This window comes from Zeus faber (assembly GCF_960531495.2).
Source record: "Zeus faber genome assembly, chromosome: 5".
In the NCBI taxonomy this organism is placed as follows: Eukaryota; Metazoa; Chordata; class Actinopteri; order Zeiformes; family Zeidae; genus Zeus; species Zeus faber.
Genome location: NC_137192.1, coordinates 17144558 through 17172166, shown reverse-complemented (window position 1 = coordinate 17172166; position 27609 = coordinate 17144558). Strand labels below are relative to the sequence as shown.

The 27609-nt window shown below is 41.7% G+C and overlaps 2 protein-coding genes across 4 annotated transcripts in view; both read left to right on the top strand.

Moving 5' to 3' along the window:
- Positions 1 to 1142: 1142 nt before the first annotated feature.
- hrh1 (histamine receptor H1) lies at positions 1143 to 2783 on the top strand (the record flags this gene model as incomplete). The annotated part of the gene is made up of 1 exon (XM_080001011.1): positions 1143 to 2783. One exon carries the CDS (start codon positions 1143 to 1145, stop codon positions 2781 to 2783), a length of 1641 nt encoding a protein of 546 aa, XP_079857137.1.
- Positions 2784 to 7692: 4909 nt separating this feature from the next.
- The window catches only part of atg7 (ATG7 autophagy related 7 homolog), a 58684-nt gene continuing 38767 nt past the window's right edge, over positions 7693 to 27609 (top strand). For all 3 annotated transcript variants that reach the window (XR_013844181.1, XM_080001539.1, XM_080001540.1), the window contains exons 1-14: positions 7693 to 7780; positions 8443 to 8632; positions 9570 to 9624; positions 10033 to 10150; positions 10313 to 10390; positions 10505 to 10621; positions 12449 to 12595; positions 12931 to 13019; positions 14598 to 14719; positions 15594 to 15684; positions 15831 to 15975; positions 17517 to 17675; positions 24808 to 25002; positions 26584 to 26823. Coding sequence is in view for 2 of the 3 variants with exons in the window: in XM_080001539.1 (XP_079857665.1) it covers positions 8461 to 8632; positions 9570 to 9624; positions 10033 to 10150; positions 10313 to 10390; positions 10505 to 10621; positions 12449 to 12595; positions 12931 to 13019; positions 14598 to 14719; positions 15594 to 15684; positions 15831 to 15975; positions 17517 to 17675; positions 24808 to 25002; positions 26584 to 26823 (1728 nt within the window). In the remaining variant the exon portion in view is untranslated. The remainder of the gene's footprint in view (positions 7781 to 8442; positions 8633 to 9569; positions 9625 to 10032; positions 10151 to 10312; positions 10391 to 10504; positions 10622 to 12448; positions 12596 to 12930; positions 13020 to 14597; positions 14720 to 15593; positions 15685 to 15830; positions 15976 to 17516; positions 17676 to 24807; positions 25003 to 26583; positions 26824 to 27609) is intronic.

Sequence of the window (27609 nt, the reverse complement as noted above, 5' to 3'; positions counted from 1 at the left end):
CCTGAATCCACACGAATAGACATATGCAAAAAGATATATAACAAAATAAACCATTAATATAGACATCCGAACAATATACTGAGTCAACAACAGACATCCAATAATTATAGTTTGCGGCACATATTGTATAGTATACTGTATACTCTCATGTAAAACTGCATTATTATCTTTGTTTCAAATAGCTATAACTATAACTAATATCAGAACAAAGATTTTATTTTATGCAAGTTTATATTCATGAACAAAATATGCTGGAAGATCTCGATGAAAACATTATTCGTGCAAAGCCGAGGATTTGAATGAAACATTGTTTAAATTGATTTCCACGTCTATTAAGATTTTCTTCTGTTATTTTCCAAAGTAATTATGACGAGAGCAGCCGGTGTGTCGCTTTGCCTCCATAGCAACGGGTCTATTTCAGTCCGGCATCTGAAATATCAATACCCCCATACGGTCAAAACTAGTATATCTGCAGTTCCACATGTATCTGCCGACGTGCAAGTTACCAAAACAATCGAAATCAAAACCATTTCACAGCTATCGATCTGTTATCGAAAATGTCCGGTCACAGCATTTTTAAAACGGGGGGAAATGCCTCACAAAAGGTTTCTCGCTGCGTTTGGTATATGAAAATGTCGCTCTTTGGGTCTATCTGATTGCTCCAGCCTTTCCAAGAAATTAAGTCGATGGGGTCCTGCTACCTTTGCTCGATGTCTCGATTCCCCTACGTCGGGGGATTTACTTCCTCTTGGATAGGCACGGCGTGTATCTACCACTTTTTTGCACTATTCTGTTCCACTGCAGATCTAACCTCTCTGTCACTGTGGGCTTACGTGTTTTTATTTTATTTTTTATTTTTTTGTTGTCCTCTCCTAGGCTCTGCTGGGATTGGAACCAACGACCTCCTAGACAACAGATTGAGAAAAATGTGACTGGGGAAATTATTTCCGACATCAAGGGGACTTTTTTTCGTCTCAAAACACCTTTGGATTTGCGAGGGTTGATATTAAGGCGGGACCCAAGTGGAGTTTGTGTTTTGGATTATCCCTGTACCGAAACCTACCATCATCAAGGGAGACCAAAGGCACCGTACTCAGTGATGTGAGGGTGGATTGCAAGGCCGCCGTCGTCGATTTGCCATGATGGAATCTGGCCTCTCCCCCTCTCCCGACCCCCTAAATCTCAACAACAACAATTACAACAGCAGCTGCAACAGCAGCAGATGGAGCGGTTACCGTGACGCCGTCAAAACCAGCGGCCCGGCGTCCCTGCAGGACTACGTCCACAGCGCGGTGCTGGGGGTCTTCCTGGGGCTCGTGTCCCTCCTCACCGTCGTGATGAACATCCTGGTCCTCTACGCCGTGCGGAGGGAGAAGAGCCTCCACACCGTGGGCAACCTCTACATCGTCAGTCTGTCGGTGGCCGATCTGATCGTGGGGGCCACGGTGATGCCGCTGAACCTGGTGTATCTGCTGGAAGACGAATGGAAGCTGGGCCGGGCCGTCTGCCAGTTCTGGCTCATCATGGACTACGTGGCCAGCACGGCCTCCATTTTTAATTTGTTTATTTTGTGTTTGGATCGATACCGGTCGGTCAGACAGCCCCTGAAGTACCTGAAGTACCGGACCAGGGGAAGGGCGAGCCTGATGATTTCCGGGGCCTGGCTGCTGTCGATGATGTGGATCATTCCTATTCTGGGATGGCGGTCGTTCACCCGCGTGGAGCCGAAACCGGAGGCGGAGAACACGTGCGATACGGATTTTCGCTTTGTCACCTGGTTCAAGGTGGTCACGGCCGTGTTCAACTTTTATGTGCCCTCAATTCTGATGGTGTGGTTCTACACGCACATCTACTTGGCAGTCAGGCAACATCTGAGGGAGCGGGAGCGCATCATCCACTCCACCGATTCATTTTGTGAAAATGAGAATGGACAGAACGCTCGGAACCCGGAGGGCAGCACTCACTCGTCACCCAGGAGAGAGGAGGCGGCGCGGTATTCTAAAAGGGACTGCTTTCTGGATAACAACACTCTCGATCAAGCGTATTCTCTTGAGGAAATGGAAAAAATATTAAATGCTAAATCCCAACCCCGGCGAAAAACGGGAACGAAGCGCCAACAGACGTCACTGCTAGCCATGACAACACAGCGTCTTAAGATGTCCCGGAGGGACAGGGATTGCTCCGCGTCTGGCCAGCAGACCCAGTCCATTACCAAGGTCCCTCTAAATCCGTCCTCAGGGCCCCACAAGCCCGCGTGCCCGGAGGAGAACGTGCGGGTCAGGCACTTTGTGACATTGGGCGAGTGCCGGGTCACCGTTCCGAACTCAGTGAGCGGCGTCTGCGAAATCGGCCAGCTCTCCGGCGTGCAGCGATACACCGCCGTGTTTTACAGCAACGACTTTAACCGCTCGCCGCCCTGGAACGACGAGGTCACCGGCGACGCGGCGTCGGACCCGGCCAACGGGCCGTCGCTAAAGCAGACCTGGCAGAGGTTTGTCGACCAATCGCGCCAGCACATCCAGTCGCTCCGGATCCGCAAGGAGCACAAGGCGGCGAAGCAGCTGGGATGCATAATCGCGGCGTTCCTGCTGTGTTGGATCCCGTATTTCATAGCGTTCATGGTCATGGCGTTCTGTCGGGAGTGCGTACACCACGACCTTCACATGTTTACGATATGGCTCGGGTACATCAACTCAACACTTAACCCTTTCATATACCCGCTCTGCAACGGGAGCTTTAAAAAGGTGTTTAAAAGCATTCTGCGCATACCAGAACACTTGTGAGAGCCCACCACAAAATGCATTACTTAAAAAAAAAGACTGGATGTTTTTTCCTTATTTCTGGTCAAAATAAATGGCATTTAACAGTAGAATATACTGTCCCCTCACGCACGTAAACACATATATACCACCTGCAAAGGGAAATTGGAAAAGGATCCTGCTCTGTGCGTCTTGTAGACAGATGTTAGACGGATGTTATTTCCAGATCAATGATGCTATGACAATGATTTATTTATGGACCCTTATCAGTCCCACAATACGGAAATTTGCAATTTCTCTGCATTCACCCATCTCAACCAACCAACTGATGTATCTAGGAGCAGCTGCCATGTAGAGGTGACCGGGGAGCAGTTAGGGGGTTAAGTGTCTTGCTCAAGGACACATCAGCACGCTACCGGGAGGAGCCTGGGATTGAAGCAGTAACCTTCTGCTCACTAGACGACCCGCTCTACCTCCTCAGCTACTGCCCCACTGATGATGATGATGATGGTGATGATGATGATGATGATGATGGGAGTTGGCAACATAACTGTGCAGACAGGACAATGATACAGATTTCTATGCGTTTGGTTGGCGTATTACATTATGAATGCAGGTTACAGAAGGACTAGAACTGAAGCAGACTACTAGGATATATACCCTTTCCCTTGGAATCATCCGGTAAGTATAGGTAAGAAATGTTGTGCACTGTATTTTATTGGCCTATTTTCGACAAACTCAAAACAGGAAGGGCCCGGCGCCCCCCCCTGTGACCTTTGGCCACCCCCCTAATTGGCTGAATCAAAAACACAGGTCAAATAAAATGTTTAACCAGGCATTTCTAAATGTTAAAACACTGATAATTAGGAACGGTCAGTGTACTGTATATAAAATTATAGGTGCAAATGCATGTATCCCACGTGTAAATCACATTTATTTTAAATATTATTTTTTATAATATTCATACATTTCGCAGCTGAGCATGTAATCGTTTTCTTAAAGACAGCTGTATTTAAAAATATGTCGTCTTTATTACATTATGAAAAACTAGAAATGGAGTGCCTGCCAAAACACGCACAATGGCAAAACACTTTGGATTGTATGTTGAAATTTTGAAAATAAAGAAGAAAGAAAGATGGTGATAAATATTTCAATAGATTGTTACAGGTTACAGAATGTTATTTTCAATGGAAAATACCATTTTTGTAAAAGGAATAGTTGCTCGAATTTGTCACTGCATCCTTAAATTTTCAACACAGTAATTACTTTTTGATCATTGTTTTGCAAATACCAAACATACCCCTACCAATCAAAAATGATGTGTTTTATTTGAACCCAATTCTTTAAGGGTTAAAGAAGCGCCTGGTTATGGTTCATACTATTGTCTACCAAAATAGGAAATCATAGAAAATGTGAATGACTAACTACCCTTAGTTGGTTTGACTTTATCACATTTTTGCATTGTCTGCTTACCAACCATACAATATATCAAAATAAGCAGAGCTACCATCTATCTTTACATTAAAACTTCAGATTATTATACGGTCTATTTTACATGTATGCTACATTTTTGCACTACAGTGTCACTCAAAAAAATATTTCTAGATGAAATTACTTTACTTCTTGATGAGACTAATGTACAGTATGAATATAATTTGTGTCAAAGACTCTTTTCTCTTCCCTCCTCCACGCGGCAGTGGATTGGCAACAATGAAAACAAATGAACGCCCTTCAATGATTTTATTTAATTTAATTCATGGAAGCCGTACAATGTTTCCATCCCTGCGCAGAGAGCAAATGGGCCAGAGCAAGCTGTTGTTGCAAGATATAATGCTGCTCATTGGCATTCCCAACGTCTGTTATAAATGACAACATCAGTGTTTATTTTAACAATATCACTTAAGTCCCATGAACCAATCTGTCTAATTTAAATGCAATCACTTCAATCCACTGAAAAAGGTGCTTATATGATTGGTTGTTTCTAATCATATCTGCAATACTCAATAAATGTGTTTTCATTCAAATCATGGATGCGTCTGTGATATGTGGAATAGATTCAGTGCAAAGAGTAAAGCAGTGTTCGCTGCCAGGTCACAGCTAAAAAATACCCCTGGACGCAATTTAGACAATGTTTACTACTGTATGCACAACGAGCACAAAGGGGCTCTGGATCACCATTGAGCCAAAGCAGCAAACCAAAGTGGAAGTGAATTAGAAGGCATAATGACTTAAACAGGAAATCGTTTTGTGTTCCCAGAATGCGTGTAGAAGTGCACGGCCATAAAAGTGCGCGAGCAATTAGAGCTTTTTTTTTTTTTTTAACGGCACCAGGCAGTGTCGGACCGGTGCTTTGGAACGACACCGATGTCTTAATCAAATCCAAGTATCGTTTAAATTAGAGGAACTATTTTCAGTAAAGTAAGCCCAGCAAGGGCTGGCGGTACTGTTGAGATGCGGAGGGATGTGATTTCCTGAGATGGCTTCGGACCCTTCATTGAGCGAGAGGCAATAAGAACAGGGAGGTTGGAATCACATCATCGTATAAATTGTATCAGAATGATCCCTCGAAGCAAGGCTTTCAACATGTACATTGCCATTGACAATTTAATTTATTATGGTATTGAATTGAAGTTTTACTTACAGGCAGCGGGTGTGTTTGTTTGTTTTGAACTTGAGATTGGTTTTCAAATGCCAACTACAAAGCACCAGTGAGTAAATTGAATTTCAATAAATCTTCACCGTGACATACCAATAATTGTGTCCTGTCTTGACTACGTCTTGAGACAATGATGGGAATAGTCATGTAAATAAGAGCATGGAGGTGAGTTTATTTACTTGCAGTTCTGATAAAACTATAATCATTTCTTGTTTAGGCTGCATGCCACTCATAACAAAGCATTTTAAAATAACTTGCCCAAATGTAGTATTTGTTATGTAATAACAGCCACATTTTGTAATAAACATCTTGAAAGCAGTATGCAATATGTTTAACCACCGCATTTTGGAATAACCTATTGTATAATGCTGTGGCTATTGCAAACATTTTATGATGACTACGTAATACCACGCAGCAAAATGTATTCAGTATGACATTAGATGTGCCTATTACAAAGTGTGGTTGTTGTTACATCAAAACGGTATTACATTTTCGCAAGTTATTACAAAATGCGACATTATTACAGAATGAGTTGTTATACCACATCATGTGGTACAACAACCTGTATGACACAATTCTTTCTTTCCATATGATTTAAGATTCAAGAGGTTTATTCGTCACATACATACGTTCATACATATATGCCGTGAAATGTCTTTGTAACGCACGCACCCGGAGATTATGCACAATAGTTTCTAAACCGAACACAATAGCTAACCTAATTCCTACCGAGCTGACACTAACTGTTTCTGAAAAAGTGATGCAGTTAGTGAATAGAATAATATAAATAAAACAAAATATAAATAAAACAAGACACAAAAAGGAAATACAAAGCGGGGGTACAAAATAGAAGGGAATTGAGTTATGTATATGGGATAGGCCATTTGTATATACAGATATGTGCAGTAAAGTGCATGTGAATAAAGTTAGTATACACTTTATGAGTTGCAGCAACAAGTGGCAGAAGCAGAAAGAAATATTCTGGTACCGCACAGGACTAGTGAGAGCGTGATCAGAATTCCTAGGGTGGATCCATGAAATATTCAGGGGGGGGCAACGCCAGCGGCAGCTTTTCCGCGTTCGCGGCAGTGGATCAGACCAACAGAGCTGCTGCTGATGACGCTTTAACCATTCACGACCTCCTTTGAAGTGGAGGATAGCAATTATTTTCAATCAATCTGAGCCACGGGGGTGTCGGAGCCACTTCAGGCTGCGGCCTTCGCGGCTTGGGGCGGGCTACCTTTTGTTGATAAGAGTTGGAATTGCGCGCAATGACAGCTCCTTCCAGCTTGCTCTCACGCCTCTGAGAGCAAGCTTTTACATTTACATTTAGTCTTTTAGCGACGCTCATCTGACGAGCGCAGCACCCGGGGGGGGGGCAACATGTGCTCTTACAAGAGCATTTAAGTAGGCGGGAGCGTCCCCAGCAATCACTCTGTAGGCCAGCATCAGAGACTTGAACTAGATGCGAGCGGCTACAGGTAACCAGTGGAGCCCGATGAGCAGCGATGTAAATGCAAAGTGACATATATTTATATATAGTTCACAATTTCTGTTTCATTTTTATGAACGTGGCCGAGATTGACGCATAATATCTTGGAGGCCTCGACTAAGCTGCAATTGATTCTGCTTGTATTATTCTTTTCATATTTTACACACGCACACACACACACTTTAAATTCTAAATATGTATGAATGCTAAATATATAAAATGTATAAAACACGTCTCCGGTTGAAGTTTAGGATTATTCCTCTTGATGAACGTTACACAGGTGATGTGTGTGTTACTTCCAGGACGCGCGCCGTGTTCCATTTCAAACGCGGGAGTTGCACGGGCCACGGTCCCCCTCCCTCGAAACAGCCAATCAACTGAACTGGAACAGTGGGACCAGAGTTCCAGGGACGCTCCCGGGGTGTGATACACCTGCAGTTTAGACCGCAGCACGAAGGCCCAGCGGCGAGAGATCCCGCAGGGGGCTGAAACCGTAGCTAGACGCCGTTAAAAAAGAAAGAAACAAACAAACAAACAAACAAACAACCACTGAACGTTGCGCTGTGAAGGATCGGTACGTGCGTAACTGAACGTAAACTTCTCACCGGCTCCCCACGCCGGCACCGACCCAGCCGCGAAATGAAAAGGACCGGCGCGTACAGGTTCTTGTCGGTGTTCTCCTGCCTGGTCGTCGGCGTGTTCTTGGTTTTGTTCTGGTTCTTCGTGTTTAGTTCACTGGCGCTCGCTCCATGAAAACTCGCCACCGGCTAAGCTAAGCTGGGCTAAGCTACGCTACCACAACATTAGCGCCCCCCCCCCACAATGCATTGCGCACCCCGTCACCTGATCTCCACCCGGAAGTAAGGCTTTCTGGTGAGTGGAAACGGGCTCCTCCATAACACACACACACACACACACACACACACATGCACCGTCGACGTTAGTACCGGCGAATGTACGCTACTAAAAATAACGTTAAGCGACGACGCTTTGTTTATTTCGGAGTAGCTTTCCGGGGTGAAACTAACGGCAGCGGCCAGGTCCGTTGTCGCTGCGATGCCTGTGGCCACCCCTGTCGTTTGTGTGGATGGCGAACTGTAACCCAACGGGCACCGGCCGCTGAGAGGGAGACCCAGTGGCTCCGTCGTCTTCGCCGTTTCCGTGCAGAGCCAAGCTGAAGGCGTCGGGCACGAAAAGCAGAAGCCCGTGTCACCCCAACCTGGCCAGTTACTTAGCCCCTGAATAGTCCTACACAACATGGCTGAAGCGCCGACTCTCTGTCGTTGAACTTCCTTTATTTACGCCCTTGGAAACCCCAACAAGAGAGATCCACAGAAGGGAGCTTTATTTCCCGTATTTTGGGACCGTTGATAACTCAGCCCTGGCAACTGTGTGGGTGAACAAGAGACGCCCCGGTTGACCGGCGTTCAAACACATTTGCGCGTTTTAAATACAGTTTACGCAGCTGTCAATCAGCGTTGTGTATGGTAACAACATTTCTTTCCCTCTTTGGTTTTTCATCATTTCACCGCCAGCCCCAGTCTGTGAATACAATGGCATCCGGCTGCGGTGAAGCGGGGTCCGCCGCTGCAGACGCCAAGCTGCAGTTTGCTCCCTTTTGCAGCGCTCTGGAGGCCGGCTTCTGGCACCAGCTCACTCAGAAAAAGCTCAACGACTACAGACTGGATGAGAGCCCCAAATGTATCAAGGGATACTACTATAACGGTGAGCAGATCACATATGTACAGTTGTCAGTGGTTCTTATGAACTGCATCGGCTCTATCGTGCTGTAGTCATCTATTATGGTATGACTGTTTTATTTTCCATCATTTGGTAGAAACTTTCCGTACCCACATAGATGCAAGGACAGATCCAAATGCAAGCTAGTGATGTTAACATATGGGTTAACATCGCAGGGATTATGATAACTCGCTTTCGAATAACTAATTTGAAACTAACCATACGGTCTGTGAGGGATAGTAACTTTTGGCGAAGTTAAAGGATACACACACAATTTTTCTTTTCTTTCCTAAGCGATGAATGGGAATGTAGTCATCACCATGGCAACCACTGATAAACACAATGGAGAGTGAATTTGAGCGTAACAACCGCTCAAGCAAAAGTTTTTAGCTGGAGCATTTTTCTCCCCTACCCTTACATCCTGTCTCAGTCAGCCTTGTCGTCAAAAGGTTGTATCACTTGGTCGCAAGGGATAGGCTGACTGTAAGGGAATTATTTGATTTCACAGTGAATGGGCATACCAGCATAGATAATCGTACAACCCTTTTTGCCAAGAGCTATATTAACAAGAGCTTTTAGCAAGAGCTTCGGTGCTAAAATCAGTTATTTGTCAAAAATATATGGCAGCAGCTACGGAGTTGATGTATATAAGTAGGGAGCACATTGACAACAAAAACATAAAATGGCTCAAAAATGCGAAGAATATTGGAGTTGGACTTTAAGAATTTGTTTTGCTCGTGCTGTTGTTATTTGAATATTGTCACTCACGGAAAAAGAATGAGGGAGACATGCAGAACATTGTTACTCTTCCATATTGTGAAATGTAATTTGCGTATTATAAAACAGAATTTCAAATCTATTTTATTTGGCAGGGTTTAAAGCATGGTTGTCTTAACCTTTTCTTCACCTTCTTTTACAAAAGGTGACCCTGTTGGCCTGCCTATGCGTATGACGTTAGAGTTCAGTGCATTTGAAGCGTAAGTATAGTAAAGATTTAGTGTCTACATTTTCTGGTCATAACCTTTTTTTACTTAGTGTCTTTATAAAACAATAGCTGGGATTTGTCTTGCATATTTAACTCTTCGTATCTTCATATCAATTCTTCTGAGTATAATTTTCTCGGATTAATCACGGTTTGTTTTGGATATGGTTGGTCCAGCTTCTCTTCGGGCCATTTGACCATTTCAAGTAATATCTGTAATCATTGTATAGATTTATGTGAAGTATTTATTACTTGGTTGTAAATTTCCCCGTTTTGGGACTAATAAAGGTTTATCTTATCTTATCTTATCTTACAATATGTTGCAGTTTTTCTTAACACTGTTTACATCAAATAATCAACTATTGTGTCAAGCCCTAAACAAGTGTTGTCTTTTTGCTGTCAGCGATGGTCCAACACCAGCACACTGCTGTCCAGCTGTAGGAACTCTCTATAACACAAACACGCTAGATGCATTTAAGTCAACTGATAAGAAGGGACTACTGGAGAAAGAGGCCAAAGAGGTGAGGGACATTGACTTTGGGTCTTGGTTCCTATTCGACTGAGAGAATTTAAGTTCTGCTTAATTTACGGTACAATGAATACATTTTGATTAAAAAAATATATATGTTCAAGATCCCCCCCTGGGGATTAAAAATGCGTTGCATTATCTTATCATTTCACAGATGTGGGATGCCATTCAGTCTGGGACTGCAGTGAAGGACCCTTCAATACTCTGCAAATTCATTCTGCTTACCTTTGCAGTGGGTATACATAATTGTATCAATGTGTATTCATAGTCACAGTGTACTTTCTGAATGCGATCAGAAATACATTTTGTTTGTGTTTCTTTCTTTCTTTCTTTCACTCCCTCTTAGGATTTGAAAAAGTACCATTTCTACTATTGGTTCTGCTTCCCTGCACTCTGTTTTTCAGAGGGTATAAAGATTATCCAGCAGCCCTCACCACTAGATCAAGTTTTCTCAGCTAAACAGGTAAATAACAGAAATATTGCTATATTTATCTTTTTTTTTTGTTTGTTTGTTTTTATAATGTATATTGCACTTTCTAACAATACAGTCATTTTATGTTCAGTTTTTTTTACATGGTTTTCTATGGGTAAATATTGATGTTATGATTCTTAGTTTGGAAGGACTTTGTCATTCAGGTTAATGCTTAATTTTAAATCAAATTTTCTTTTTTTTGTTCAATCAAAATGTTGGACAATGATGCCATAGTACAGATTTAAACACAAAAAAATTTACCTAGGAACATAACCTCGGCACTGAATCTCCCTTACCCACTGACTTTTTCAAAAGAATATTAAAACTCAAGTCAAATAGTTCAGATCTTCCACAGCTAAGATTGGAGAAACGGGCCATATTGCAACAGTCAGGTATTTCAGTAGTTTTAGCTGTATCAGGGTTTTGCTGAAAAAAAGTTGTTGTTGTGTTAGTTGTTATAGTTTCTCTATTTGCCAAAGCACATCTCTCCAAACTGATAAATCTTTGATGGATTGATGTTGCTGTAAGTAAGCTCTCCACCAAGTGCTTAATTTGGTGGAGCTTTACCCACCAGCCTTTGCATACCGTGATGTATGGAGGCTGCAGCTTGTATTTGAGACGCTTCTTTAAAGATACATAAGTGCATGCTGGGAAAGGATTAAGAACTCAAAGCATGACAATGACCCTCAGACGGAGAGAGGAAGCCACACAGGAATAGTATGGAACCATGAAGGTCGCTGCTCTGAGTGGCTTACGCACAGCCATGGACTCAATCCACTTGAGAGTTTGTGTTACGGATTGAAACTTGCACGTTCTTCATCCACCTTCACAGAATTAAAAAAAAAAAAAAAAAAAAAAAAAAAAAGTAAAAGGGCAGTCCCCAGAAGTGCAAGGTTACTGTAATGGGGAATTGTACAAATAGACTGAAGGCTTCCAAATATTAATTAGAGGTGAAACTTGTTTGACTTTCTGGAGTGTTTTTTTTTACCTCCTGTTGAGCAATATAGATTGTGCTGAACAAGTGTAATCAATGTGGTGAAACAATCAAAAAAGAAAAGATCTTATCAGGTCAAGAGCTTTTTTATCAGCACTGTAAAACCCTTGGGGAGAACAAAGGGTTGCTCGTCCTCACCGTGTGGTGAAATATTAAGCATATGGGCCTGAATAAACCTAGACCAACATCTGCGTCTTGACTCTTGTCTGCTTTTCCTCAATACTGTATATTAAAAATCTCTTTGAGATGGTCTTGAGGAGTTTAGTTGAGGAGGTGATTGCCTCCTGCCCTAAATGGTGATGATACATTGTCCTTTATTGTCATATATACAGTATGTGATAGGATGTGAAATGTTGAAAATGGACTGACTTAGTTCCCAGATTTAGTGATATCAGGAGCAATCAATACCCTCATGTGATTTGTTATTTATTTAACTGTGTTGGATTATATGTGTACTTATGCGTACGTGTGGATAACCCTGTGTGCTGGTCACTGTTATGTGTTTTGCCACGAGTGCCATGATCCTCTTGGAGGAAACTTGCATTTTACTAAAGAGGAAGTACTCAAGCAGTCAATCCTTTCTCATGTCTAATTAAAAACAACACACCTCGACTATCCAAATAGTGCCTACAGTATATGTGGCCACCTCACAGCATGTAGTGCTTCTATTTTCCTATATTGATGCTTTACTGGAAAGTGTGTTTTTACACACAAACAAACATGAGAGTTGTACATGAATCAAACATTTCAACCAAGAAGTTTGTTTCGAGTTTGTTAGAGATTTTTCACCACATCCATGTTCCTTCCATCTTTGATTTGACCAGATCACAGCCTTGCAAGGCGCCTACGATGGTCTGTGCACGAAGATGGGAGCCACAGCCGTCCCCTACTTCCTCATCAAGTATTCAGACGATGCTCTGTTGGTCGCTCCCATCGGGGACTGGGAAATATTCTTTACACAAAGCAAAAAGGTACGTAAGTGGTATGATTCACCGTCATTATATTCACCATTTCATGTTTGCACTCAAGGAATACATGTGTTTTAATTAATGTCGAAGCAGATATTTACAATGCATTTGTACATAAATGCTGCACATGGAAGTTAACATAAACAAAACACAGTTGTTGTTGTTTTTTACTCATAATGGGGCATAATTTAACCTGTAGTATAATAAAACTACTCACTGCACTGGTATCTGGTAGCTGATTTTGATTTGGAGCATAATAGGAATATCCCTGTTTGAGACACATTCTGGACACTTGACACTTTGTGTGCGTGAATAGACTGTGTTTGGGTGTTTTTTAGGTCACCGTGGGCGTTTATGATCCATGCACTCTGTCCCAGCATCCGGGCTGGCCTTTGAGAAACCTTCTGGTGCTTCTCTCGTACCGATGGTAAAGTTTTATTTGTGCGCTTAATGACATGAAAGATGTGCGTGCGTTAAATAGAAGATCTGTGCAATATGATTGATGGTTATTATTTTCATTGTTTTGAGAGCTATTTGAGAATTGCTTGGGTGTAGTGTAAGACCAGTAATTAAAGACCAATAATCTGAGAGAAATAATAATTGAAAGTTATGTATGCGGAGGAATGATTGCAATCCTTCAACGTCTTGTTCTAAGTTGATGACCCAAAACTGAAATCGAGTATAATATTTATTTTCAGAAAATGCCTTTTATTTCTTTTCAAAATCAAATGCTATTTATGCATTTTGCAATGCACTTTGAATTGCTCCTGTGCATGAAATGTCTTATAGTTAAACTTGACTCACTTTAACGATAGAGAGCAGCTAGCCACAGCCCCAGCCAAAACATAATGGAATATTTATACAAATATTTTAAATGGGTCACATTTTAATAGATGTGCAAGCTGTCACAGAACACACATCTTCATTTAGTGGTTCTGTGCTCGTCATTCTTACCCTCAGTGAGCTGTTAACATTGCTGTTCAGTCATCCTCCCACAGAGTGGATTGTTCTTCACTGACTGGATTTCACCATTTGTTCAGGGTGACCCTTGTGTTGCACTAAACCTTAATACTTTTAACAAATAGTTGATGCAAATGATTGGTCATTTTGAGCTTGTAAAGATGAGAGCATTTTCCTTGAAAAAGTATTTTGAATTGCCACACAAGGGAAAAATTAAGTTGAAATTACAAATAACAACAAATATAATTATTTTCCAGGATAAATAGTATTATTAGCCCGGCTAATAATGAAGAGTAAAACAGTTTTAGTGCTTCATTTTTTGAATATACAAATATATATTTGTATTAATATAATTCTAATATTTTTTTATTGATAAAACATTTTCATAATTATTTCAAATTTAAACTTATTTAAGCATGCCTGCTAAGGGGACTTATCTTTCTCTGGCACTGGCCAGTCATATCTCCAATGTTTGTATCTAATCAACATGAATTTTTTGATTAGTTGACTTACAATGTGGTGAAAATGGGACCAATGTTGCCCTAAATACTGTGAAATGTTATCAGGAAATGCCTAAAAATCCCGTCCTGTGTTCACAGTTGTATTTATTTTCGTTTTTATCTCCAATACAAGCCAGTTCAATCTTGAAGTCACTCCAGTTTCAGTCATTCTAAATGTAAACTGTTGATTTTGGCTGAGATGAGTGAAGCGTCTAGGAACAACTGCCGCGTCGTCATCGTGTCTCGCTTGTTGAGTTTTTATTGTGTAAGCTGACCGCAGTTATTTAGAACCATATTAGGGGAAAAGTGTGAATGTTTAAACGCATCTGTATTTTACCGCAGCAAGTGTTAGTTTATCTGGATGATGTGACAGTGTTATAAGTATGTCACTGTCTGATGTTCTGAAATGGAGGCCTCCTGCTGTGTGTGTGTGTGTGTGTGTGTGTGTGTGTGTGTGTGTGTGTGTGTGTGTGTGTGTGTGTGTGTGTGTGTGTGTGTGTGTGTGTGTGTGTGTGTGTGTGTGTGTGTGTGTGTGTGTCTTCCAGGGGTGCTACGCTGGAAACGGTGGAGGTGCTATGTTTCAGGGACAGAACACTTCAGGGAAGCCGATCTGTTCACCACAGCATCATCTTCCAGGTCAAGCTGCCTGAGCTCCCCCATAACTCTGGTAACTTTTACTCCGTGTGTGCGTGTGTGTTTTGCCATTGTTTCATCTTTTGCGTCTAATTCTGTGAGTGAGCGCTTGTGTGCAGGATGTCGGGTTGCACCGTGTCTTTCTACCCTATCTATACAGGTGCGTGTGTGCTCTAATCTTTATTATGATTCCAATCTGATATTGTTGAAGCATTGGAGTCGTGCTCTGTGCTTCCTGTCTCGTGGTTCAACACCATAAGCACCACAGAGCTACTCTCATTTCCCAGAGCTGCTTCTGTATTCCTTCATCTGTTAGAATGAACGATTAGAGCAATTTAAATGCCAATGGAGAATACAGTAAATGGTGTAAGAGAGCGGTGGATGCAAGCGAGAGGCAGAGGCGGCAGAGAAACTTGTGATATAGTTGTTTTTTTTTTTTTTTTTTTTTTTTTTTTTAATTAAGATCTAAGATCTAAATTAAGGTCTTTCTTTATTGCTCCACCCTCAGTAACAGCTGCGTTGATCCGATGAGTTATTCAAGATTCAAGTGGTTATTTGTCACATTCATATACATATGGTCAGGAAGTGCTAATTTATCAACTCTTCTGTTGTTTTGCATAAACCCTTTTTTTTTTTTTTTTTGTTGTGTGTTGTGCTGTTTGTTTGTGTGCACGTGTGTTTGTGTGTGTGTGGAACTTATACTGTATGTGAGTGTATAGAAAAGAAAGTGTGTGTTGTTTATATGTATATACATATAACGTAAAAATGCATGTATTACACTATAATAAATATGTCAAAATCAGTTCACACATTCAATAAACAAACAACAAACAACAAAGCTGATCAGCACAGGCTCACTTCTCTGTTTGGGGAAGTACGATCAAGTGATGAAACACCTTGTTCTGCAGCGTGTCCTAAGAGCGTGGGCTGGGAGAAGAACCCTAAAGGAGCCATGGGGCCGCGAATGGTAAACCTCAGCGAATGTATGGATCCCAAAAGGTGAGCCAAAACACCCGAACACGTTTGAGACTGACCCTTTACAGTCGTTATTCCACTATAAGCACACGCTTGCAGAATTGACTTAAGCTTTTGCTTCATAGCATATCAAATATAGGCAATCACATGGGTTGTTTGTCTGTGCCCAGGCTGGCAGAGTCCTCAGTGGACCTGAACCTGAAGTTAATGAGATGGAGGCTGGTTCCATCCCTCGACCTTGACAAGGTGGTCAGCACCAAATGTCTTCTGCTCGGCGCCGGAACCTTGGGCTGCAACGTAGCCAGGACTCTCATGGTACAAATGGAAGAACGGATGACTACTGAATACTAATGAATTAATGAATACTTATAGAGATATAGAGATATGAGTGTTGTCTCTAGTGGATAGGGGTTGAACCATGTTTCACAACTCTGCTGTAACCAAAACATACATTTTCTCAATGTTGTTCATCATTAACCACTGTCATTTTAAACTGTCAGGTCAAGTAAAAAAAAAAAATGTGTCATCACATTGAAATGGTTCCTATATCCCTGTACAAGATTGGGGCATTTTTTTATTTTGAAGGTAAAGTAAATGAATAATTGTAAACAGTAATACCACAGATATTTATAACAGCTGGAAGATATTATATTGGTCCTTTATCATAGAATAGTGTTTGATAGGCAAAGATAATTTGGAAATAAAAATGCTATAATTTTAGCATTCCTTCTTTTACAAAATGTCATATAAATGTTAGATAGCCTTTCAGCAGCTTCAGCTGAGACTTGAAACCTTAAGTCAAAAATAGATTTTGATCCATATATTTTTGTCAACTCAATTTTTTTCAAGTTCTATTATGAAATCTTAATAATTATTAAAGCTAAAAATGCTGTGGCAGAAGCCATAAAAAAAAATAAAATAAAATACAAGGTGCTTTTTATAAATAAGAAAAATTGTTGGAGGGGTTGGGGTTGAAGAAGACTCACAGGCGGACTAGAAGGCCTTGGAACGCTCTGGCTAAAATTCGGGGCAGAAACTAAGAGGTTGTCTGTTCAGGAAGAGAAGGAAGGAAGCTGCAGGTTTGCACATGTGGATTGGGGAAAAAAGTGAAATCTATGAAGGGAGTTAAAAAAAAATCCACTAAGGATTCACACTGAAGTTCATGCGAGGCTGTGGATTATTCTGTTTTTCTGCTCTGTAGGGTGTCGGTGGAAGAGCTTAATGCATGGGAAAGAAATCCTAGACATACATTTTTGTTATTTTTTTAATAAGTACAGTGGGTGAGTTAGAAGTGCAGAGATTTTGAGAGGAGGAAGGGCATGCAAAATATTATTTTATTGTTTCTTTTTAATAATACGATGAAATATATATATAGTGAGAATGATAATCTGATTTGAGTGGAACATATCTGTTCTTCATGAACTTTATTTTTTGTTTTACTACAGGTCCTCAGAGCGATATCAATTCTGTCTAAGAGTCTGTGAATCAAAACAAGAAATTTGGTGTTTCAAGGATATGTTTATATTGGGAATTGTTTTTACGCTATAAAAAGTCATTTTGTGCAACGATAGATACTCTCAACATTCTTCAATATCGATTTAAAATTATTTTTAAGGTAAATCCCAGAAAACATAGCTCCTCATTCGGTGCCAATGAAGTGGCTTCAGAATGTAGCTTGGTAGAATATTAGGGCTTTTGGGCTTCTTTAAGCTGAAACATTGAAAGGGAATGCTCACATCAACAAGAATTAGGCGTGATTGGTTGACCATTGCATTGCACCGTCTTCATCTCAGAAATGGAGTATTTAATATGAAAAAGGTCCCGTTTCCAAACTCCTGTTCTCCTCTGTGCACCAGGGATGGGGCGTACGGCGCATCACATTCGTAGACAACGCAAAGATCTCCTACTCCAACCCAGTCAGGCAGCCGCTGTATGAGTTTGAGGATTGTCTGGGAGGAGGCAAGTCCAAAGCCATGGCAGCAGTCGATCGACTCACCAAGATCTTTCCAGGAGTGGTGAGTAGTGAAACCGGCCAAAGTAACTTTCTCCTTTTTTAATCTAGTCTTGTCTTACCGTCATACAAATACAGCGATTCATTGCACCTCATTGATAAAATCGAATGAATCTCAAAAAGAGAAATGAGCCGATGTAAGAAACAATGACCGATTCAAGAAGCATGGATTTTTGATTCTGATTTCAGATTTTTCTTCCCTGGTGTATCACACCATAAATGTTCTTAAACTGTTCTTCAATTCAATAAGATATTCCTATAACATTGATTTTCACCTGGGATGGCCAAACACAATGTACACTGTGAGACAACAGTGTAATGCTACTTGTTTTAATTGATTACACGTTTTGTTTGTCTGGGTTTCTAATCGTGTTCCTTTTTGATTGGTTGTGTCTCCGCTGGTGATGGCCAAACCATGCAGAAAATGAAGTGTTGTGTTTATCACATTAATGCTGACAGACTCATTATTTTATTAATTTATAAATGGGAGAGTGATTTCAGCCTCTTAATAGGGGAGAGTGATTTCAGTATATTACTAAGGAGAAGGACAGTACAGTGGTCACAGCAGGGCTGTGCGCTGGTGTGAAAGAATGCACACAGCACTCATGCCACATTAGCATTTCTTCACTAAACGCTTCACTTGTGAAAACATCTTTATGGCGTGTGTGTGCGTGCAATGAACTAAATTGCACCTAAAATGACTGGATGATCCAGACTGCTTACAGTGATGTGATTTTTCCACTTTTTGCGACAGATTCACACCTTATTATTTATGTTGAGAGGTTTATTGGACAGATTTCTGAGGGTTTTATGTGTTAAATGAAGTTAATTTGTTGTGTAAGTCACTCGGAATGCTTTAATGAAAATGGTGGTAATATTATGGATATCCAATAAGTGCTGTGGTTAATTAAAAGTACAGCCATGATCCATTGATATTGAGAGGTAAATGAAGATATGGGTATTCTCCTGCTAAGAGAGCCTTTCCATTGGAATTAATTGCGCCACGATAGGATGCAAAGAGATTAGTTTATGTTCCCTATGTCAAACCCTCCAGGCGAGATGCAGACGTGTGGTTTCAGTTGCTAATCCATCCTTAAGTAGTCTTGACTATACTGTATAGTAAAAATAACCAAAACTATGGCCGTTGGCCGCCTTGGTGTAGTTAGGAAAGGGTGCACGTCCCCTTGTTAGCTGTGCCACCTACATGTTGTGAGCAGCTGTGCTTACCACCTTTAACAATGAGAAACATTTATACATTACTGTGCATGAAACGCAGTGTTATGTACAGTACTGTTTAAAAATACTGCATAATCTGTTTAAACTTCCTGTATGCGTTGAAATTACTCTTCATGAATGGGTTTTACCGATTGAAGCTGGCTTTAGGTAATTGTATGTGTGTTGCATGTACACCTCATTATTGGGTTAACAATTGTTTCTGGGCATTTCAATAAAATAACATTATACACTTATAAACACGTTATAGGTGTTTGTGTATTACCTATTTTTCAAGGTTTGTTTTTTTTCTCTCAATAATAATAACTGAAATCATTGCCCATGTCCAGAGGGTTAACTGCTCAATGAACCATTTCACTTCCAACTGTATGCGTGGCTCAGTGTTAATGCCTCTAAAGTCTATAGACCACCATGTAGATATGAGTTTGGGCACTTGTCCACCGAATAATGGAAATAACAGCTGGTATCATTCTGCTTTCACTTCACACTCTTCTCCTAATTGTGTATCCTAAGTAAGTACAGCATGGAGAAATTCTGAGAAATTTCAAATTTGATTACAGCACCATCTTTCTTATGCGCAATTTACATATAAATATATTTACAATACACACTAGTCCATAATATGGACTAGTGTGTAAAACGTGGGTTGCAATCCTAATGGAGTCCTCTTAACTTGTACACATGCACAATGTACTGATTGGCCTTTTTTTTTTTTATGCGTCACCTCACACCCTATGGAATGGAAGTGCGTTCTTTGGCTCGTATTCAGTGGGCGTATCAGAATTGGCCTCAAAGTGGAGCACAGCCTGCGTAAAGGGATGTTCACACCCTCCGGGCTCCCAGTCAACCTGTGAGTTTGGAGTATACTGACCGAAACTGACTAGGCAGGCAATGCACGCCTGCCTTTCCGGGCCCTTATAACACACCATCTGACTCACGTGTGAGTGTGGAAGCTCTGATGTTATTTGCCCTGAGCTCAGTGACTGGAGCATCAATTTGAAGTACTGACCTTGCTTGACTTGCAATGGTCTAGAATGGTTTGGCACTAATCTGGTCAAGACATTGTTTGTCGGGATTGTAGGGGTTAGGGGAGACAGGATGGGGACAAAAAACTGCCCAGCCACACTCCGTCTCTCCTTTTTCTATATCTTTACCATCTCGGTCACTCCCTGAACGTTATAGCCCTTTCTCTTTTTTAATCCCTCCCTTTTAATCTCTCCCTTTGTGTCATAAGATTTGCTGTCTGTCAACACGCCAGTCCGATCTACCCCCCCACTCTTTTTTTTTTTTTTTTTTTTTTTTCTCTCAACATGCCACTTTACAGCATACCTGTCTGTCTTCCTTCGCCTCTCTGTCTTTCCACCTGCCTCCCTGTCTGTCTGTTTAAGGACACGGCAGCATCAGGTGCAAGTCAGAGCAGGAAGCGTGAAAACAACAGGGTGACTGAACATTTACATTACATTTACATTTAGTCATTTGGCAGACGCTTTTATCCAAAGCGACTTACAAGGGAGAATAACATTCAGCTACATTGCGACAGAGATTAGTGTAACAACAACATTGGTGTAACAATAAATACTGCAAGGTGGTGCAAAGTAATTGTAGATTAGGACTGGAGGTACTCACTGAAGAGCTGGGTCTTCAGGTGCTTCTTAAAGACAGAGAGGGAGGTCCCCGCTCTGGTCATTTTTGGCAGCTCGTTCCACCAACGTGGAACTACAAATGAGAATAGCCTGGATTGCCGTGGCTGTATGGCCGGCAGAGCCAGGCGACGCTCATTTGACGAGCGCAGCATCCGGGGGGCAACATGTGCTCTTACAAGAGCATTTAAGTAGGCGGGAGCATTCCCAACAATCACTCTGTAGGCCAGCATAAGAGACTTGAACTTGATGCGGGCGGCTACAGGTAACCAGTGGAGCTCGATGAGCAGCGGAGTGACATGTGCCCTCTTTGGCTGGTTGAACACCAGTCGCGCCGCCGCATTCTGTATCATCTGAAGTGGCTTCACCGCACAGGCCGGCAAGCCTGTAAAGAGGGCATTGCAGTAGTCGAGACGGGACATCACCAAGGTTTGTACCAGCAGTTGAGTGGCATATTGGGTCAGGTACGGCCTGACTTTTCGGATGTTGAGTAGTGCGAAGCGGCAGGACCGGGAGACTGCGGCAACATGGTCCGAGAATGTCAGTTGGTCATCAATAATGACACCAAGATTCCTTGCAGCCTGAAGGCCTGAAGACTGAAGGCACGCGTCAGTAGAGCCAACAGGGTGCTTTGATTTTCAGAAGGTTGCAATGTTGAAAGTGGTAGATTTCATATTTTGTCTCTGGACAAAGATCTTCATGTGGCATTTTTACCTCTACTTTTTCGATTTCACAAACACGTTGCATGAGCTTTAAGGGGATTTGGGGTATAAACACACGACTTTCAGAATGTTGTTTTCCCACAAACAAAAATGATTGCTGCTGCTTTAATTTGGCGATGTGAATGTAATATTTTTGGAATATTTAAAGGGGACCTATAATGAAATACTCACTTTTTCAGTGCTTGTGCACATACATTTGGGTCTATGACGGGCCTTCTAACACACAAACGGTGAAATAAGACAACCCAGTCATTTTTTCTGTGAGCCGTCTGTTTCATAAACCATGTGATTCGGCGAGCCGTTCAGATTTGTGTCTCGTTCCTATCTCACATTGAGACACATTACCTGTGAAGCCCAATTCAAACTGCGTGCGACTAGGAACTAGTATAACACGTCGCCGCTTTAACCGCGCCCGGTGCTTTTCTCCCCGTTTGGAGAAATCCACAAAAAGAAGAAATAAGTCACCGTAAACCCCCTTTCCAGGTCATTCTGAAACAGGCTTCCTCTCTTTCTTTGGTTTGGTTTAGTTCGGTTCAGATACACACACCTGTTACCGGGGGATGGGCGGGACCATCCGGGGGGAGGCACTGCCTCCTCCTCCGGGGAGCAGAGACGCAGACCGGGACGCGCTTTCTCCGGGATAATTACACAATTTGATCTTTTTATTTTGCTATCCTTTTAAAACGGCTAATTAAGCGTTTGTTTTAACTGAACCTCCGCGTCGTGGCCGGTGAGATCTGGTGCTCCGTCCCGGGCCGCGTTTGCAAAGAGGGCAGATGACTTGTTTTTACGTCCTTCGGCTTGCCGGTGGCATCCGGTTTAAAACCAAAATAATCCCATATAGGATTGCAGAGGAAGAGGGAGACGGGTGCATGGGGGCGCCTGTGATTCCCGCCCCCACGGCGAATATATCGACAATTGCTGGTTGTTGGGCTGACGGCTGCTGATAGAAAAATTGACATATCGCCCAACACTTAGCGCCGCCCGGAACTACTCTGTTGGCTTCATAGACCAGTACAAATCCCTTAAAAGAAAGAGGAATTAATACCAACTGTCCGTGATAAAACTGCAGACGAGGGAAGTGTAAGTACTTGATTCAGATTCAGCAACTGGATTGCTTATTTCTCGCCTCAAATTTGTTCAGAAACAGATCTTGGTGGACTGCTAAGGTGAAATAAGTGAACGTTTATGTACTTCATTCATACAACGGGCTCACAGAACTTGAGCAAACAGTGCCGGCATGGGGGAGCAGCAGCACTTTCATTTAAAGCGACATACACTGAAACAGCGTGTCAGGAACAGGAGTGGTATAGAGGCATGTTAGAATGGTTAGAATGCATAATCTCAGTGGTATTTTCAGCAAAAAAGTTCAGATGTTGGGGGGGGACCTCAGAGACCTACTGTATATTAATTAACCTGTTTCAAAGGAGCATAATACATTCCCCTTCAAAATAATTAAAAGCAAGCTTTTTTTAATGTCTTCTTCTATATTGCCGTATTTTTACTTGAAAGATGCAAATTCCTCTTTTCCTTACAATTAATTAATAGTCTACAATCACTCTGGAGTTGATGTGATTCCCGGCTGATTTGAGAAGAATGAATTGAGATGACAAATTTGGTTCAGGCATTTCCCACTGTCAGTGGCTGGCCGTGGTCATAACTCTTACCGGCACTATGTCCAGCAGGAGTCATACAGTTTACCTGGTTGTGAGATATGACCAAAATATCCCTTTATGTCTTCATTTATATCACAGAGTACAATGGTGTGTGGTTGCCCTGGGGCCCTACACTGGGTTAGTCAGGGCCTTGTTAAATGTTGTCTTTAGGCTGCACTGAGAAATGCAATTTTCTGAACTTTATAGAACTTTGTTCTTTGCTGTTCTAACCCATGCCTCTACCTGCTTGTTAATAAAATCCCCTAATGATTTTTTTCTAAAATATTTATTGTGTGTCAATATCTGATGAAAGCACCAATTATCCCCAAAATATTGCCAGCCCTACTTTAAGTACAGTAACCTAGTTGAGCATTTGTATGACCAGGCCACTGCCATCAATGTCATAAAAAGTCATTAATATGTTCACATAACTAAGCTCTCACAAAAGGCATATTGTTAAATCTGTAGGAAACCAGGACTGGCTGATTGACCCTCTCTCCTCTACCAGGCCTGTCCTGCTTTTCTCCCTCCCTCCATTCCTTCGTACCCTCCCTTTCCCTTCTCTTTCTCTGATGCGCACCCCCTGCTGTGGTCAGATTGGTGAATTAGTTTGGTGTCATCATTAATTCATCGGTCCGTCTATTGATCTCCATCTGTAATGAGTTAGCTCTTCAGCTCCATTGATTCATAAGGTTCCCTTCCAGAAGCATCGCAGCTCTGCGTCTCTTATCTCTTATCTCTTTCTGTGCCCGGCATTGACTGATTGGGGTGGAAATTAGGTTCTGTGATCATCAAAGAGCTAATTGGAAATGTCTAATTATATGCCACGAATGGGTCGACATGGTTATTATGAATACATTAATTCTCATTTTTTGTTCAAATGTTTTTCTAAAACATTTTTATATTAAAATTATTGAAGATATTCTGGTTTGTTTTTTCAAAGAATGTGTTGAACTATTAAAATTTTAATCTTTTTTTTTTGTTCTTAAATGAAGGCAGAGACAGTTTTATTATGATAGGGAAGACAGTACTCTTATCATTTTTGAAAAGCTCCAAAGCCAAAGATAGTGTCATATCAAAAAGAGAATCCACCATTTGGGCTTTTGAGTCATGCTTGAAAGTCATAAAGTCCTTTTGCCATGTTTACATCAGTTGAGTTGAGGTAAATTAACTAATCTATTTGAATTGCTATTTTCAATACCAATAAATGGCTCTTCTTTATCATATTATTACGCTATTTTATCATGATTATTATCATTATAGTACTACAATAGTGGCAACATTGAAAAAAATAAATGAACAAAAAAAGACAGTTAAATTGTATGACTATTGCATGTCACCCAAAGTTCGATCATCCTGACAGCCATAGCAGTATTCCAATGAATTGCAGGTGGTGTTTATCTTACGTCATCTTTCAAACAGGATGAAATAAAGACAGTGTTGAAATGTATTTGGAATTCAGAAAGTCACTGAAGTGCAGGCATCAGACGTCACCGAAGCCGATTTGATGTGAGCCATGAGATCATTATGAGACTGAGGCGCCTGGTGTTGTGGGATGCATCTCTTCTATAAATGTGACTTTTTGGAATTTCGAATTATGTTCATCACACTAGGGCTGTAACTTTTCTCATAATCTTAAATTATGGAGCAGCAAGCCCTCTGCTGGATTACTCCAAGGGCGTTCCCCATGTCTGGCAGTTATATCAGTAAGGTTTCAGGTGGATGTAGTTATTCATGCACCCTGAACACACACTCACTTCATGTATAACATTGGGGTAAAACACAGCCATACAGATACACCAAAATAAACAATGCAAAATATGAAAATATGTTCTTAATTCTTCATAAATACATGTTTTTTTTTAACCGTCCACGTTCTCCTGCAGAACGCAGAGGGCTACAACATGAGCATCCCTATGCCCGGCCACCCGGTCAACTTCTCCGAAGCCACTCTGTCGCAGGCCCAGAGGGATGTCGAGCAGTTGGAGAAGCTCATCTCTGAGCACGACGTCATTTTCCTGCTGATGGACACCAGGGAGAGCCGCTGGCTGCCTACAGTCATAGCCGCCAGCAAGAGGAAGGTAGGTCAGGACGGAACGTTTATGGTCTGGATGCATGTATATGTACATACAAACATGCGATGTATCTACATGCAACACGTATCATATAGCTATCTCAGTCATCCTGGCAGCACCAGACTGTGGCAGTGCATCGCGGTACTCAGAGATGATACCGTGGAAGATACCCAACTCGTGGGAGGTGTTGTCACAGAAGAATGGAGCGGCTAGCTCCCAGAAGGGATGGACTAGCATGCTATCTCTATGGTAACAGATGAAGGACAGGCTTTTCGGCTCCTTTTTATTTTTTTCCTTTCTGCCGACCAGGGTACAGTATGTTGTAATCCTCCAGGTGGTTGGTTTGGTCCAGGGAGTTGATTTTTTGGCGACACTTTTTTTAAGTGTTGGTACACAATTTTTCCAACCCAAGCCATTTTATCATTTATAACTGTTCATATCACAACCTCAGTGAAGGCTTTACTAGTAAAATACTTAATGCTCTGCTGCAGCTTCTCACTATGTTGAAATGGAGTCCAACTGGGCAAATGTTTAAGCCTTAGAAAAACATTAAATCTCCCTTTAGAAAAATGAAAGCTCACAACATGGTCAGTCAGACAGGCTTTAAATGTTTTGCCGGGGGAAAAAAAAAACATGCATCTCATGAGGTTTCTCAGGGAGACGCGATATGCTTTGCTTATACTGCGGCAATTGCAATTGTGTGACTAATGCAAGGTTCCTGTTTTTGAAAAGGAGAATTATTTTTTATATTTTTTTAAGACTTAAAAGTTGGATCCATTAGACTGCAATTATGCACAGTGAGAAGTCTGGTGGGACTGTGAAGCTATGAAACTGTAAATCCTCAGAGAACAAAGCTTATTGGAAATATACCTTTTTAAGTTATGTCATTTTGAGTTATAGGACTTACAATTTAGGCACTTTGAGAGCTCAACCTGCTGCAAAGAAGCATTTGGAGCAGTTCCACTTGCTGTAAACTCAAAATTCGAATCAGGAATCGGTTTAATCCTTCTATCCTGGAAATTAAGGTTGATTTTTTTTTTATGTTTGCTGGATGGGAAATAAATTAGTTGCCAAGCAATGCTAGGTTATTATCGGGACCCTATGCAGCCTCCAGTGGTATCAATGACGCAACTCATTAATCGCTCTTTCCTGTTAAGTGTTTTTGGGGCTGCTAATAAGGTTTTTCTTCATGGCCGACCAGAGAGGTAATTTGCTGCAGTGGCGCAGTAACGGAGTTCACTTTAAATTGTTCTAACAGTGTAGTATTTGCTCTCATGAGAAATTCAACCATTGGACGGTAAAGGCAACAAGGCATTCGTAGAAAGTGGGATGCTTTCCTCACACTGATGTTATGATGTGACACACAAATGGAATGTCGGTGCATCCCTTTCTAATTGAACTCATGTATGGTCAGCGCGTAGGACAAGCTAAAAAATGGGACAATGAGGTTGTGTTTGTTTTTCTTTTGTTTTCTCTCTCTCTCTCTCTCTCTCTCTCTCTCTCTCTCTCTCTCTCTCTCTCTCTCTCTCTCTCTCTCTCTCTCTCTCTCTCTCTCTCTCTCTCTCTCTCTCTCTCTCTGCTTTGCAGCTGGTGGTAAACGCAGCCCTGGGTTTTGACACGTTTGTAGTGATGCGACACGGCTTGAAGAAGCTCCGGGCTGATCAGGACACCGGGGAAGAGTCCTCCCCTTCGTGCGCGTCGTCCTCCTCCTCCTCCTCCACGCCGGCCGGCTCGGCCCCGCCCGCCCCGGGGTCGTCCCTGTTCTCCAACATTCCAGGACACAGGCTAGGCTGCTACTTCTGCAATGATGTCGTCGCTCCGGGCGATGTGAGGGAAACTGTTTAGCGCGCGCGCGCGCACACACACACACGCACACACAGACGCACACACACACACATACTTGAGAACTTTATTGCGAACAAGTAAAGATTACTTCTACGTAATTTCACCACTACAGAAGTTGGAAACGGTGCTGGAAAAAAAACAAGAAATCCGATGTTTTAATAGATTTTACTCAAGACATTTACTCAAGGCTTTCTCTCACTTTTCTTTTTTTGCTGTCTCTGATTCTGTCTTTCATTTATGAATTTCCCATCCCCTCTCTCTCTCTCTCTCTCTCTCTGACCTTCTGATATGAGTAATTTATGACAACCACTATTCTACAGTTGAAGGCCATAGATGAATATTCAAGAATGTGTTATTGAGTCCAATCATCTCTCTTTAAATGCCATATGAACCGATAGGAAATTATTGCCTTGTTCTTATTTGATCAAGGTCAGCTGTATATTGCCGGGAATTAGCCCTAAATAAATGGAAAATAATATATAAAACATGCTCTTTTTCGGTGTACACCTCTGCTGATTAAAAATGTGTTGCTGCTTTTCCATGTGGACCCATTAAATTACACATAAACATGCTTGATGGGTGGAAAAAGGTGGTCCACTTCACTACCTCATTATCAGCACAACAGGAGTCAGCACTAGTCCTGTCTATTATTGTATGTCCCTTTCGTGGTTTGGCAGTGTGAGATATTTAGGAGCATGGTCGTCTGTCAGAGATACCAGTATTTATCAGTGGTATCTCGCCTCACGATCCAGATTTGTCCATAGTCAG